Raw genomic sequence first — 15,337 nt, forward strand, 5'->3', positions numbered from 1 at the left:
CCCAATGTTCGCAAACGAATTTGCATTTCGCTTCAACTGCTAAACCGTGTTAATGACACTCCCACCACCGGGCACGCTTAAAATCCAACGATTTGGAAACTATGCAAACTCATTCGCACATCATCAACCGATTGAACCGGGTGAATGGGGCCCCAAAAACCCGTTCGCACGACTTGGTTTCCATATCCACGAAAGCTCATAACACTCCGTCTCGGTTCAGCGATTTCTTCGCAACTGTTTCCCCGATAGTATGTAGCAAATCGAATGATGGAATCCCCAATGCGTGCCCTGCTTCCATTCGCACTCGACGATCTTGTACACAACGTATTAATCTTCTTTTGGACGCTCCTGTTTTATCATTGCAGATACCACCAGCGATTGATTTCTGCGTCACTTGGATAGCTTTAAGTACTAGTTTTTGGAACCCTTTTATATACTGGCTGTTGAATGCGAGATTTCGAAAGATTTGCAAAGACCTCTTAACGTCAAAGGTATGGTATATTTGGAATGGGAATTTTTATTTACGCTTCTCTAATTCCAACGTTGGTGTTGTAACAGATGAATGGTTTTATTTGTAATTTAGTACGGATTGTAATTGAAGCAGACACACTTATGCCTTGACAAAATGAAAATGAATAAAATGGAGTGAAAGCATTTTTAGTTTGTATTGGAAGGATAGCAAAACATTTCTTATTGAATATATGGGCATTCATTGCATTAACATTAGACAAAAAACATAACAAATTCATTCATTAGAGCGTACAGTACTATCATCAAAGGCTAATGTCTAGAAATGGAAAGGATCTTCTTTTCATAATTCGTAAAAAACTGCTTCATGTTAAGTACTTTGTGCAAAAAACTGAATACATTAAGGGTGATTTTATTAAATAAGCCTAAAACTATGCAATCTGCGGTACATAAGTATCGCAATAAGTAAATTTTTAATAAGCTTTTATTGAAACAATCCTAAAGTTACTTCCATATATCGCATTGCATGCTTTAAAGTGGTGATAAACACTCAGCAAGATTGCCTTAATAATAATGATAACAGTGATGATTATGCGATAATCAAAATTGTATTCACGGTGTATAGGGCTAGTTATGCAAGGGAATTACATATATTGCAGGCGCTTTCATTCATTAAGCCTAAAGCTATGCAATCCACGCTATAAGTTGTTCAAAATATGCAATTCGCGTTGCAGAATTTGTTTAGCCGCCGTTCTAGTTAATTAACTTATCTTAGTTATTATGAATAACCTTAGTAGTTAAAATGTTTAATAAAATTTGAAGTCCAAACTAAATGATGTATCAATAAGTATTTATGTTTTGTTTTTTATTTATCTTCAACAATCCCATCCCCCAGTGCACCGGAAGCAGAAGTTCGTTGGAGGAAAAATGTAGCATAAGTCTAGAGTATGACCATCAGCTAACATCACTGCCATTGCCGCCGGGACCACCGCCGGCTACAATCTGCCGGTCGGCCAACCAGACGCCCCGCCCGGACGTCGAGTGTTCGGAAAAGTACTGGGGCGACATTCTCGAACGTACCTTCAGTACCGGCAGCATCAACACGCTGCACCGCCTGGGCAACAGCTCGCTGCCGTTCGTGAGCCGAGCGCCGGCCACCCAGCTGCCAGCGGTGCAGTATCGCTGCGAAGCCCATCAGCACCTGATGCGAAACGCGAGCAGTACGAGCATCGGCCGGGAGCGCCACGGGACGGCCGGCTCGCACTACAAGGACGGCACAAACAAGGACGGGTCCGACTTTGGCGTACTGTACGCGCCCGGTTCGGATCCGCAGGTATGTGATCACGAGCTGCACGACATCAACTGTGCCAAGAACAAGGCGTTCTTCCGTGGCTTCAACCTACACCAGGGACTGCCGGATATCTAGTATTACCGGGGGCTTGTGGTTTCGCTGGTTGTGGGTGTATGGGGAAATCGTAGGCTCGCGCGGCTTGCGTTCGAATGCGCTCGACAGGACGATACTATGCTGTTATGTTTGTAGCACTTTAAGAACAGGGATCAAGCGACATTTTGTTGTATTTGCGTTAGATTATCTACAGCACCGAAGAACAGTTCAACAAAGTTCCTCCTTTGTGAAGATTAGTTTAAACGGTGTAAGCCTTGAGAATCATAAAGAACGAAGTGCAAATGTTTATTTATGTTCTTGTCTGAGGAACTTGTTAAATGTCCCTGTATCGTCAGTGGTTAAGCAGAGGAAATTGAAATACGTTATGATATCGTTCAAACAAATGGGTATAATCATTTGCAAAACTGTTTATTGCTTCGTTACAACCAACACACCGATGCGATAATAAACGAAACGTCTGTTAATGGGCAAACCGGAAAAGAAAGCCCGCAAACAGGTGCTGGAATGTGAAGCGTTAACATAGGGATAAACAGTCGTCGAGCAATGTAAGATGTAAGATGTAAGAGGTTAGAACTAACAACACACTAGTGCAGAAACTGAACGTAATTAGAATAGCCCTAGTGGATAGCCGGTAGCCGATATAGTATTGTAAAAGTGAAACCGCGTTGAACATAAATAAAACAATCGAGTTTTTTACGGGATGACCAATTTATTCCAGTAGAGTGTGATTTTTTCTTCGCTTTTTTTTTGCACAATATATTCCACCGTTTCTGAAATGGGTAAACACACAAAAAGGTAAGTTTAATCCGATAAGTACCAATCAAACGTCGTTCATTGTGGAAGCGTTATAAAAGAGTAATTACGCAGGTATTAACCCACCCTTCAATGAGGCACATAACAGGGTGTAATCCGAACAAACAACAGCTGAGAACGGGAGCAAGAAAGAACATGCCAGGCGAATCGTTTGATCCTGTACGGTTATAAATGCATCAAACAATTGATTGGTGTTTGCTTTCCATGGGGTATACGTTAATAATAGCGGTTGCGTTGCATTATATTGCTTTAAGCGCATTGCGTAAAGGGTGAACTTTGTTGTACAGTCCTACGGGAATATTACTTATAGATGGCGAGCCGTTCATTTATTCGCTCTGCGTTGCATCGGGTTTTTATGCGGGGTAATTAAATTGTTTTTTAAAAATGTACTGTATTGCTCAGAAATGGATGGCCATGTTTAAATTATATCTTTAACTGTCGTTACCATACATTTCTTATCCTTTTACAGGGTTTTCCAAGTCAATTTCGAATGTGAACTGTTATGGCCCAACCTGCCTAACACTTTAGGCCACTCACCGACGACAGGCAAGGGTGTTCGTGTGATATGTGAGTGTAAGAGGTCGGGTCTCTCGGGAGAATGAGAGGGCATCAAACGGGAACCGAGCGGCGGTCGGGCACTCGGTATGGGCATTCTGGCGGGCAAGGAATATGAGTGTATACGCGGATTTTATCTTCATCTTAAGCTTAAACCCTTCCCGAGTTGTTGGCCGTGGTTAAGTAGCGCACATATCACAACATAAACAATATTATTCACTGCATTCAAAATGTTTTTCAACAGCTGTCAAATGGTTTATTTGCTTCAAAATGAAATTTCAGTTTCAACACATGATTTTCAACACATAACAAAGAACTATCAAACTCAATACAGCTTTAGGCGTGTCTAAAATCATGCTGTAGAAATTAAAAATTATTATGAGGGAAATGAAATGTCAGATCGATGTGGAACAACATTTTGCATGCGGTGAATAACAATGTTTACATTCGAAACTGACTTGAAAAACCCTGTAAGATAAATGTGTTCTCATCATAAATGATCTTTAGGCTCTATATATTATTTAGCTATCTGAATGTTTGTATGGCAGTTTTCAAATATATTCTATTTGGCGATCATCAGAGGCCATATTTCTAAAGTTACTGCTTACCCACTATGACACGTTGATGAATTTGCTCAAAGATTAATTCTTCACTAAGGTCACACATAGGTCACTTGAGGATAAACCTTAGAGGGACTTTACAGTAAGTTGAGCTACTTCTACTTCAAGATTATTACGCTGTTACATCCTCTTCTTATTCTTTAGCGAAACAACCGTTGTTGGGCAAGGTCTGTCTGTACCACTATTGGTCTGGTCTATCAGTGAGCCATCAGTGATAGTGATTCAAAACGATCCATACGCAGAAGAAATTGTTGAAAAGAAAATCTAGCATAAACAAGATCTTTATCATGTAGTAAATCTTAAGCAAGAATTTCAACTATTTAGCGCTCTTCAAACGATAATCCTCATGCAACTGTGAGGCATTGCTTTTTATTTTTCAAATTTCTCCCGAAAAGTCTTAGCAAAAACTGGTTAGCTGGTGAGCATGTTATACGCATGGAACTAGCGATGTGCTCTCTACAGCGCTCCCACGACTTCGATCCGACTCCGACTATTGGTAGTACGATTCCGACTCCGGAAAAATGAGAAGCAATAATTCCACCCGGAGTCAGAGTCGTCCGAAGTCGTCCGAAGTCGAAGTCGCCCGGAGTCGTCCGCAGTGTTCATTCCCTTGAGTCTTTTTGTCTTTCACTTTTGCGTGTGTACCGGCCGATTCTGGACGACTCTGAACGACTCCGTGCGACTCCGGGCGGCTCTGGACAACTTCTTGAGGCTTCGAACGACTCTGAACGACTCCGGGTGAGTCCGAGCGACTTCTGGCGATTCTGGACGGCATCAGACGATTTCAAACGACTCCGGATAGCTCTGGGCGGACCTGCCTTCCGAATATGATTTGGAAATAATCGGAGTCGGATCGGATTCGACTCCGGATTTTTGCCAATTTTACCCATGACTACATGGAACCGAACGACCCTGTCTGTAAAGTCCTGCAAGACCGTTCACTATTACAAAGCGTGTTTAGTAGCCTTAATTTTAGATGAACAGATAGCGTGAGAGTCCAATGGCTGAAGCGGTTTTGGACACTCCTTTAGGAGGTTGCGATCCTGATCATGATTCAGATCATAATTCTTACAACAAAAAACATACACTAAAAGCAACAGTTTTACACACAACGGATTATTTGTTGTAGTTGAAATCAAGTGTTCATTGGCTATTGCTATCTAATCGATGCACTTCTATGTTCTTAAAATTCAATCAACTTACATACAACCTGATACCATCTATTTACCTCCAAAAGCTTCAGCAAACACTATTGAAAGGATATATCATTTGCCACATTCAGTCAGATACTAGTTCACAAACATTTTATAACCCTTGTTATCGATGAATAGTATTAACTCCCCAGCTATTGTCACGCATTACCTCTAACAGGCGAGTCTGTATCGAAGCTCACTGCTGATTGTCTGACACTCCGTTAGCACAAAGCTTTTAATCGAACGCTCTAAATAAAATTATCATACACTCTAGCACATCAAAGAAATCCACACGCCAAACCAAGCTGTGGCATTATCGCGGCAACGGCAAAGTCTTCCGACAAAAGCCCCTAATCGAATGGAGACATTCCTTTTGTCCCAAGCAGATATTTAACCAAATCGGTTTCCCACCGTGTGGGACGTGTGGGTTGCCATCGCACAATGAATTCATTTGCAATTCATTTTCCGTAAGCTTTACCTTCCGTAACGACTGTCCCCCAAAAAGGCTTGCCGTGGTCGTGATCGTATTGGTGTCAGGTATGTGTGCGGCCGTTTCGTCAACACCCCTTTTTCGTAACGCACGTACCGGCGGGCATAGATTATCGGGGCCGCGAGGGTGAGGGCACCGTTTTCTCTGCATCATCATGAGATAAGAATAAGACAAACGCTTAACAGACGGAGCACGGGGCTGATAAATGCTACAAACGGGTAGACCACCGAGCTCGAACCGATTTGAAGCGGCGTACAGGAATTGGAAGCTAATTTCAATCACAATGCCACCGGAGGGTTCAACCGAGGGAAAGGCACATCGGCAAATAAAAGCATCCCGCGGTCACCCCGTCCTCTGATTCGGTGAACCGATAAAGGGATGGTGAATCTAAATTTAAATTTATTCATTGAAGAAAACCACGAAAATCGAACCACCAGCCTCAAGCAAGCAAGCAGGCACGGGTGGTAGCGGCGGTGATGTGTGTGAGTGGGTGGCGTGTCGGGGCATTTTTGCTGGAAGCTTGCCGCTTAGTAATGCGTATGAAGATGCTAAGGAATGGATTGAAATGTTACAATAATATTAGCAGCAGTGCTAGAAAATGTCATGAGTATCGCGAGATTTTCACCAACGAAAACAATGAACATATCCATGGTAGTTTGATCCTCATTGCTGATAGTCAATAAAAGGGCGTCATGACATGCCGAACGCGAAATGCGAATGCTTGAGTTCAACGCGATACTCTGACCGACAAGCTGAGCCTAATCAGGATTTTTTCTGGCTGTGAACAGCCCTGCCGAATGCCACTATTTCAGTCACCAACACTCATGACTGAAACGAAGCTCAAATCAGCTCACGTACACAACTGAGATGATCAGTGATGAGACTCAAACAGTTGGTGGTCCAATCACATACTTAGTGACATTCTGTTTGGTGCTCAATTATTTTTCAATCACCTGGTCACGACATTTTCTGTCTATGATAATTACGACATTCTTGGAATATACTTGGCGTGTGATTCCAAGCAACAAAATGAGCATTCTTGTCAGGTTTGCCTGGTCTGTCGGGTCAAACAGAGCGAGAACCCATGCTCATTTTGTTTCTCGGAACCACTCGCACGTACCGCATATCTCCCATGACTATCGTGATCATCACCAACAGAAAATGTCGCGACCAAGTGACTGCCCAAGAATTGGTTGCACAAAATGTCACCCAGCATGTGATGCTCGCAACAACTGTTTGAGTCTCACCTCTGATCATTACAGTTGAACTCGTGACGCTGACATGATTTTGTTTCAGCCAGAATTTGTCATGACTATGTCAGTGACATTTTGCAAAACTGATTGCAAAAAAGTCGTGACATTGTGACTGACCAAGCGATGGTCGCAAAAATGTCACGAAGCATGCATTGGTCACACCAATCGTTTTGAGTATCATCTCTGATTATTACAATTGAGTACGTGATGCTGACATGGATTTTGTTTGAAAAAGATGTTTTTATGACATTGACAGTGACATTTTGCAGCACTGATTAGCAGATAAAAAATAAAAATTTTCATGATATTTAAACTACACTTTAATGGGTGGAATAAGTCAAAACATTCAAATTACTACTTACTTAAAACTAGTCCTTTTTTCTGTAAAACATATCCTAAAATTATTGTAAGGAAGATTGCCGACCTGTACAGGCTTTAGAGACTTGTTTAGTACCGCGCAGCCCGATAACCGTTTTTACAAACACAAACTACGTTGATTCCAGCAACTTTTCCATCCCAAAGAGGCTCCCCATGACAACGACGGTTCAACTGTCATCACTTTTCGATTTTCTTACGCCACCACGCGGCTCCCTTACGTCTTACAAAATACCTCACCAAAATGCCACTGGCGTCCTCTTTCTTTCGTTTCTGTCATCGCCATCGTTTTTTATTTTATTTCTTCTACTGCCAGCACCAAAAGGCTTGCCAGAACCAGAACGGCAACAGTAGTACACCGCAACCTGCCGGAAAGTTGATGACCAGTCAAAAGTCACAAATTTCAGCACTTTTACCCAATCCGATTACGATGCTCTTGTCCTCTGGCACGCCCCACCAGCAAACCACGTACACAAACACGCACAAACACATAACGGGTTTGGTTTCTGTCCTTCTGTGGGGCATGCATGGTCGTAGTACCTCGGGATAACTTCGCTTTCTTCGCTTTTTGTATGTGAAGCGGACAAGGGGGAAAAACCCCAAATAGGGCTATAGCACAAGTAGATGCTGGAGCAGATGTTGCGCATTTTTTTGTCCTTAAACGGCCTACGGGGAGGCCCAAACAAAAAAATCATCAACGTTGTTGTTTTCAATTGCAAAATAAGCTCGTTTCGGAATGGGTTAAAGATTGTGGTTTGAGTGAATTACGGGTACGAAAAGTTGGTAGCAAACAAACAGTGACGATTGCAACTTCACACGATTGAACACACCAACCGACAGGGCTTTCTAGTTCCTTATTTTACCACCACCACCATCAGTGCACAGACACACACACACACAGAACGAAAATTCAATTTCCGGCATCGTCGCACACACAATAGGAAGTAATCAGGTTTGTGTTCGATCGCGCGGCCCAAAACCGCTGCGGCCCGATGCGATCGAGCCATTTTATCCGTGAGCAAACCACCGAACGGCCGGAAACCGTGCTAATTGAATGATTTATTTCTAAGCACTGCCGGTGGCCACAACGCTCGCCTATCGAGGGCAATTAGTGCTCATTAATCTTAGTTTTCGATGCGTTTTCCTTGAGCGCGGGCAAATGGGCAGCAGTCACCGGAATTTGGCTGTCGTTCGGTTTCTGTGAAGCGATTAAAAATTAGCGTCCGTTTATTAGGGTTTGGGGGAGGCTTTGATACAAAAGGGAGATTATTCGTTTGCTGATTTGCACGGTAAAGGTGTATCTTTTACCTTTTGTTCTGTTTCCTTCCTGTTTTTTCCGCTATCGTTCCGTGTAATGAATTCTTAGAAAAGTTTTGTTATAAATTGCTTCTTTTGCTATTTTTTCATAACTTTTTCTCTAACTTACTTAAAATATTCAACCAAGGTGACTTTTGAAAGACTATAGGTGGGATTATGAGCTGTTTTTCTTACTCTATGGTAAAAACGAACTTCCATTGAGATTGGAAAAAACCCTTTTGGATGTTAAATAATCAAATGAAGCTTTTTTGTGTGGTAATTTCACACTGAAATTTAAATTTTTATTTAAGCTTCAATAAAACACAACCGCAATAACACGAAAAACTAGTAGCAACTTTTATAAATGAAGTTGAAATCAAACGTTCAAATCACGCATAAATCAATAACAGATAGTCGCCAGTTTGATGATTTTTGGAGTTTCCCATGTGTTATTCGTACAATCTAATAACACAAATGCATGCGAAAGCACTGTCTAAGTCATTCCAAATTGTGGCCTGACTATGACATGTATCTATAGCTTAAATTACGAACGGTAGGTCCGTCCAATGGGCGGTCCCGTGGTACAGTCGTCAACTCGAACGACTCAATAACACGCCCGGCATGCGTTCAAGCCCGGAATCGACCCGTCCCCCCGTAGTAAGGACTGACTATCCGGCTACTTGGTATTCACAAAAGTCTTGAATGCCTTATATAGGCCGGCATGTCCGCGTAGGACGCCAAATAGAAGAGTCCGTCCAATGTTATATTATTTACTAATCCCATTTTTACAGTCGGACAAAGTCGGTTTTACACAAAGTCCTCAGAAATATTTTCTTCCATCCTGAAGATCACCATAGAAATCTTTCATCGCGACTACAATCAAAGCTATACACTTAGGCGGCGCTCTGGGACCAATCGAACGAGACAAACAAACACGACTCTGTTCGATAGGTGCTCTGTCAGCTGTTCGATGTCTTATAGACCTGTCATGACCTGGCTTATAGACCTGTCATGACCTGTCATGGGCAATACGCCTATCTTTTCATCTCGAAAATGAAGCATTTTCATAGTTTAAGTGACATCCATCAGCAGGGGAAAGATTCAACAAATACTTTACTAAACAAACTTGAAAATGTCCCGAATTTAATTCTATCTACTGTAGCTGTGAAGCGTTTGACAGCCAAGGTACTCACAGTACAGGTGGGTATCGAACATCACAGACAGAATCAACTGACATGTTCGACTCGATGTTTGTCTTGTTTGTTTGTTTGTGTCTGACAGTGCACTTCCATATGATTTTATGGGTTTGTTCGAGTCGGATGTCGTGTTCGATTGGTGTCAGAGCGCAGCCTTCCATTGCTGATAGAGCGCCACCTTAGACTCTATCTAGTCATCTTCGGCAGAACTGAAAAGAACCACCTTGTGATGCAAACAACATGTATGAGAGCTGCTGAAAAATATCCCGAGAGCGGTGTGGTGCACATGGGAAAGTGAGGGATTTGAAACCCCTGTAAACATATTTATTTATTACAAGCGTTCGATGCATTTGCTCACTGATAAGCAAAAGGCATTAAAACCGTTCCACATTCGGCCTCATCACAGTGCAGCCCTGCGATTGCAAACACCATTTTTGATGGTTACTGTTGCGCTCTATTTAATACATTTGTGATACCTGCATTTCTTCAACCATTCGTGAAGCAAAAGGATTAATAAATGCACCGAAATGATTATGATTGGCTTATACATGCCCTGCAGCTGCCTCCGACAAATAGTCGAGTATGGCTTGCGAAGCGGAAAGATTATCTTCAGGCTTGCCCCCATTAACGGTTGGGATAATAAAAGACCTATCATAATGATTAATAAATTGCACACCAACATTCTGAACGAAAACTGCAGCACTGCAAATTTTAAACCACGGCGGTATAATAACAAATCCATTAACCATCGAAAATAATTTCAGCAATCCCTTTCCACTCACAATGCCACAGAGCACTTCCGCTCTTTTCAAAGCACAGAAAAGCAATTTAATGCAAGGAAATGATGATTGCCACGAACTTTTTCCATTGCAATTCGTCTGCTGTTCGTTCGTTTTCCTTCGTTCTTCAGCTTCAACATTCGTAAAAGAAAACTACTCGTGTTCTTGTGTTTATCTTCCTGCTGTAGCCCTGCACTGCTGCTGCAGTAATTTAAGTTTCAATTCGCCTCGAGAGGCTGGAGAAAGATAACTGACCAGGCTCGCATTACCTGTTCAGCTTGGTAATGAGTCAATTAGGTTGTCATGCTGCAATTCATTAATCCAAACAGCATTATGCCTTCCCGAAGGCCGGCGAGGAGATGAAGAGATAGCAAACTTTATTGCTCACTTAAATATTAGATAACTCATCAGAATCACAGCATCCGTGCAGAGGCGGAACCACTTGCACGGCCGGTTGCCCCATGGGTTCCCCAGCCTAGCCTCAGGATTGCAATTATTATTGAAAAATTAATTTCCTCCATCAACACACCGAGCAGCCACAGCAGCCCAGTGCAACGTGATAGGAAATTAACTGTAGCGCAAGAAGGCAATAACGCCCCGTTTTTTTGCGGTGCATCGACACTACATTGCTACACAGTACTTGTCTCGAAGGCATTCATGTGCCTTATAAAACTTGCCACTTTGCTAATGCTCGCAGAAGGTGAGAAAAAACTCTACATTCTACAACCCCACTGAAATGCGTTGCGTTTGCAGAGATGTAAAAATATCTTCATCTCCGCTCGTCGAATGAAGGGAGGGACGGTTCCTGTTACCGGCTGTTACCGGTGCTGATGGTCCAGTTGGCCCAGTGGACGCGGAAGTTAAAGCGATAAACTAATTACATCCTGCAGAACGGTCAAAATGTAAGATGAAGATGTTGTTGACGAAGATGATGATGATGATCATGATGCTGGTTGTGGAATGGATGCAATTTAAATCAAACGCATTTTGGTTCCCATCAAACCTGTATCAGGAAATGGATGTTTTACATTTAGCCACAGCTTTTCATATTTATGTTTGCCCCAGTGCAGATTTTGTAATACTTTTGCAGATATGTACATCATTTTATTAGCTAAAGCTGATATGTTGTTCTTATGTTTGGATTATTTTTCTTTTAGATATATTTTATTTGTCTTTTAGGTAAATTAAACATGATATGTTTCTACTAAAAACTAACAATTATTGCAATATTTCTATGCTTTAAAATTAAACCATTTATTTATTTCATGAAAACTCATTTGATTCTTTTTTATGTGCTTTTTTGTAATTATTACAGTAAAATAATGAATTATAATGGCAACAAAGAAACAAACAAACAACAAACAAATGAAGTATAAAAGAATAAGATAGATTGAATGATAACTTAAGAAAGTAAAGAAAATGAATTTGGAAGAAAGATTATTAATTAAAGCTCTAGAACAAAATTAGCTTAAAATCAATCAGATAGTTAAAGTAGTTAAACTATTTGAAAACATTTCCTTGCATGCGTAACAAAATAACCGAAAAATCGTTGCTAAAATCTAAAAAAATGTATCTATTTAACTGCTTTCAAAGTTTTTAATTGAGTATTTGACAAAATTTTACAAACAATAAGTAATGCTAGAAGATCTCAATTACAAAACACTAAAATAAAAAATAGAACAATAGTTTTAAAATAAGTAAAATTAAACATAAGATTACAATATGAAAAATAACTAGTTTTTTTTTTACTCAGAAAGAACGGCTTCGGCTGTATTGCTGAAAAATAACTAGTTAAAATAAGTTAAAATTAAAATAAGTTTAGTTTTAACTAAATTGAAATTCATTTGTGAAAATATAAAAAGAAATAGAAAATGCCGTACAAATTTCATAAACATAAGACAGTTTTCTGACATTGGACAAAATTCAATCAAAAAGTAAAAAAATGCAAACCCCATTTTAACAACGATGAACAATTTCTCGTGAAAAGAAAAACAAGACACAAATGATTGTGTCCCAGTGCGGTTACCTGCGCGACGAAAACCGCCAAACATCAGTACCAGCTCGCTCAGCAATCATATCCCAAAATGACCATCACTCCACGGAATGCATTGTACGCTGCAGTAGATGGCACTGGCCGTGATTCTTCGTTGGACATCCGGCAGGCCACAATCACAATCGGACCGCATCGCTGGCAGAGCTGCTGTTGTTGCACAAAACCCCTGGCAGCTGCTAGATCTGCCATCAGCATCTACACCGGGCAGGACAGGACCGTAACGTACCGTGCCATTCTGCATTGCCATCCGAGCGAGCGGATCCCTCGACTGATGTCAACGATCGAACGATGAAGCAGCGGCAGCCCGCGTATTTCCATCCCGGCGGACGGAAACAATTTAGGAAATGAAAGAGGAGATTATTTTATCTTCGTAAGTTTATCAAATCAAATATAAATTTTCCGAATGTCACATTTTGCCATCCCTCTCCTGAGCGATGACGGACGGTTGAGGGAAAGAAAAAACGAGCAGCCCCGGTGCTGATTCACAGGGGAAAAAGCTTCCCTCCCCATGAGACCGAACGAAAGCGAAGAGTGTGTGGCCGCGCGAGGTGAGATGGGTGAGTGAAAAGCGGTTTGGTTTGCGGTTGGGAAGGATTGGCCAGAATACTTTGTACCGTGCGGGCTGTGTCACACTTACAGCAAGCTTATTTATGATTTTCCTCCCTTTCTGCTCTAAATTTAATTACGTTCCAAACGGGGTGTGTTTTGTCGCCCGACCCATTTCACTCCCATTTGGCACGGGCAAAAAACCGTTCGTTACAGTTCGGGAGCTGCTACTGACTTCCTGCTCCACGCCGGATGATGGTTTGGGGATGCTGAGGGATGCTTGTCGTACACACCAGTGCCAGAAAGGAGTGCTTTTTCCCTGCTGGGGGAAACCCAACCTCTCGACGAGGATGTCAAAAGCGAGTTTGAACGACTTGAAGATGTCATAATTCGCACCGCGCGTATAATGACGCACAAGAGAGTATTCGCTACGCGACGAGGGTGCAAAGAGTTCGGGTTTTTTTTTATTCTTTCTCTCCCAGCAATACAAATAGTGCATGGGGAAGTGGCGCGTTCGTTGGAATTAGTAACCTAAGTGGCCCTTCTCGCACTCTTTTAATAATGTCATCATGGTTGAGTTATGCTTTAACAAGCAACATCCCGGGCGGTTAAGTCTTTCCGCAATCGTAAACCTACCATCCGGCAAGGCCTTTTTTTTTTTGTTTTCGTGAGCCTTACTTTAATTCACCCTGTCAAAGCTGTAGCAGCGTATGGATAGGCGTGTGCGTAAATCCGTGATTAACATTTTAATAAAAATGAATGACAACGGATTAGAGGCATTACGGTATCTAATGAGGCGAATGGGATGTAATGAAAAGGGTGAATGTAACTAAAAATATACATTAGAAGGAAGGATTTTTGTCATACAGTTTTTGTTAGTTTTTACACAAGTTAGTTATCCGAAAGGCAAGATTACACTAAGAGTTTATCAACTAATTGGCCGTAACACCAGCTCTATTCACCGAGATCCGTTCGGCACTCTCTTCAAAATGAGTTTTTGGCCTGACTGTTTCATGTTTGCAATAACTGTACATAATAGTTATTTTTATAAAAAGTACAGTATTTACTATTCAATTATTTACTAATACAGTATTTACTATTCAATTATGTTTTTTTTAAACTGGATAACACGAAAAAGCAATATTTTGCTGAAAATATCCAATGCAAAATGTGTGAATATGGAAAAAATGATGATATGTTGATTACACTAAATTGCTGTGCCGGACTCAATTTAAACAATTTTAGTTATTTTAAATGGTACAAAGGAAATGGACTATGTATAATGGGAATTGTACGCTATGGACTCCTTTTTGGACAGTTTGATTAGAAAATACTATTAGATTTGTCCAAAAAGGGTACTATTCCAATACCTATCACATAAACTTCATTTCCTATCAGAAAGAGCCATGAAAGAATCCCAGAAGACCTCCGAAAACCCCTGTATTGAGACTTGCTTAACTTCCCAAGTGACATTTGCTCGATAATGTTTTTCCATATCTGTTCGATTAGTACTCGATACGCCTGAAATTGTGGATTGGTGTGTGATCAAGTGTGTTAAAAGCGCTAAGATTTGGTGAGTTCGTAAATTAGACTTTCTTCTATCGATGAACGACGCCGTCGAGCTCATTTTACATTTGTTGATTTGATTTTTTATGAAAAACAAAAACAAATTTTGTGCGACGTTATTTTATAAAAAATGGATATTATTTAAGTATAAAATGGCTACATGACAGTGTGAATAACGATAGAAAACATAATTTCCGAGCGAATATAGAAGAAAACAACGAAAAAGCCGCATTACAGTTGAGTTGAAAAGCCTTTTTCTAAATTCCCTTAGACTGGTGCAGTTTAAGGGAAGTTTAAGGCTCCAGTTTAAGGGAATTTGCTCGAATTCCCGATTATTCGTGCTGGAAAATGTCAATTGGGTTGCTACTAAGTGAAAAATATTGTTTTGTCATATGATCTGTCTTGTCACAACTTGATTCATATCATTCAGTTTTATCATTTTAAAAGAATATTCCTGTGTGTTGCTTAAACTTCTTTCCTTATTAATCAATTCCAAAACATACGAAATGTCCTCATGTCCATGTAACGGTTCAAATCCCATAGGGAGTCGCGCAAAAAATGCTCCAAGATAGGAAAAAAGCTATGTACATACGAGCTATAAAATTTCATTGTCATCCAAATAACTTCAAAGCGTACCTAGAAAGAAGGCTAGAAAGAAAGGGTTTAACTATTGAGTTTTGACTGTAATATTGGTGCTGCACAAACAAGCAGACTCTTTCCATAATTGTG

At 40.9% G+C, this 15,337-nt stretch overlaps 1 protein-coding gene across 1 annotated transcript in view; it reads left to right on the plus strand.

Annotated features, from left to right (window-relative positions):
- LOC121598509 (5-hydroxytryptamine receptor 1) overlaps positions 1 to 2,577 on the plus strand; it is an 81,722-nt gene extending 79,145 nt beyond the window's left edge. The window contains exons 7-8 of the mRNA XM_041925471.1: positions 366 to 491; positions 1,364 to 2,577. Coding sequence (XP_041781405.1) covers positions 366 to 491; positions 1,364 to 1,894 — 657 coding nt within the window. The 3' untranslated portion in view covers positions 1,895 to 2,577. The remainder of the gene's footprint in view (positions 1 to 365; positions 492 to 1,363) is intronic.
- Positions 2,578 to 15,337: the final 12,760 nt, after the last annotated feature.

This window comes from Anopheles merus, chromosome 3L, assembly GCF_017562075.2.
Source record: "Anopheles merus strain MAF chromosome 3L, AmerM5.1, whole genome shotgun sequence".
NCBI lineage: Eukaryota > Metazoa > Arthropoda > Insecta > Diptera > Culicidae > Anopheles > Anopheles merus.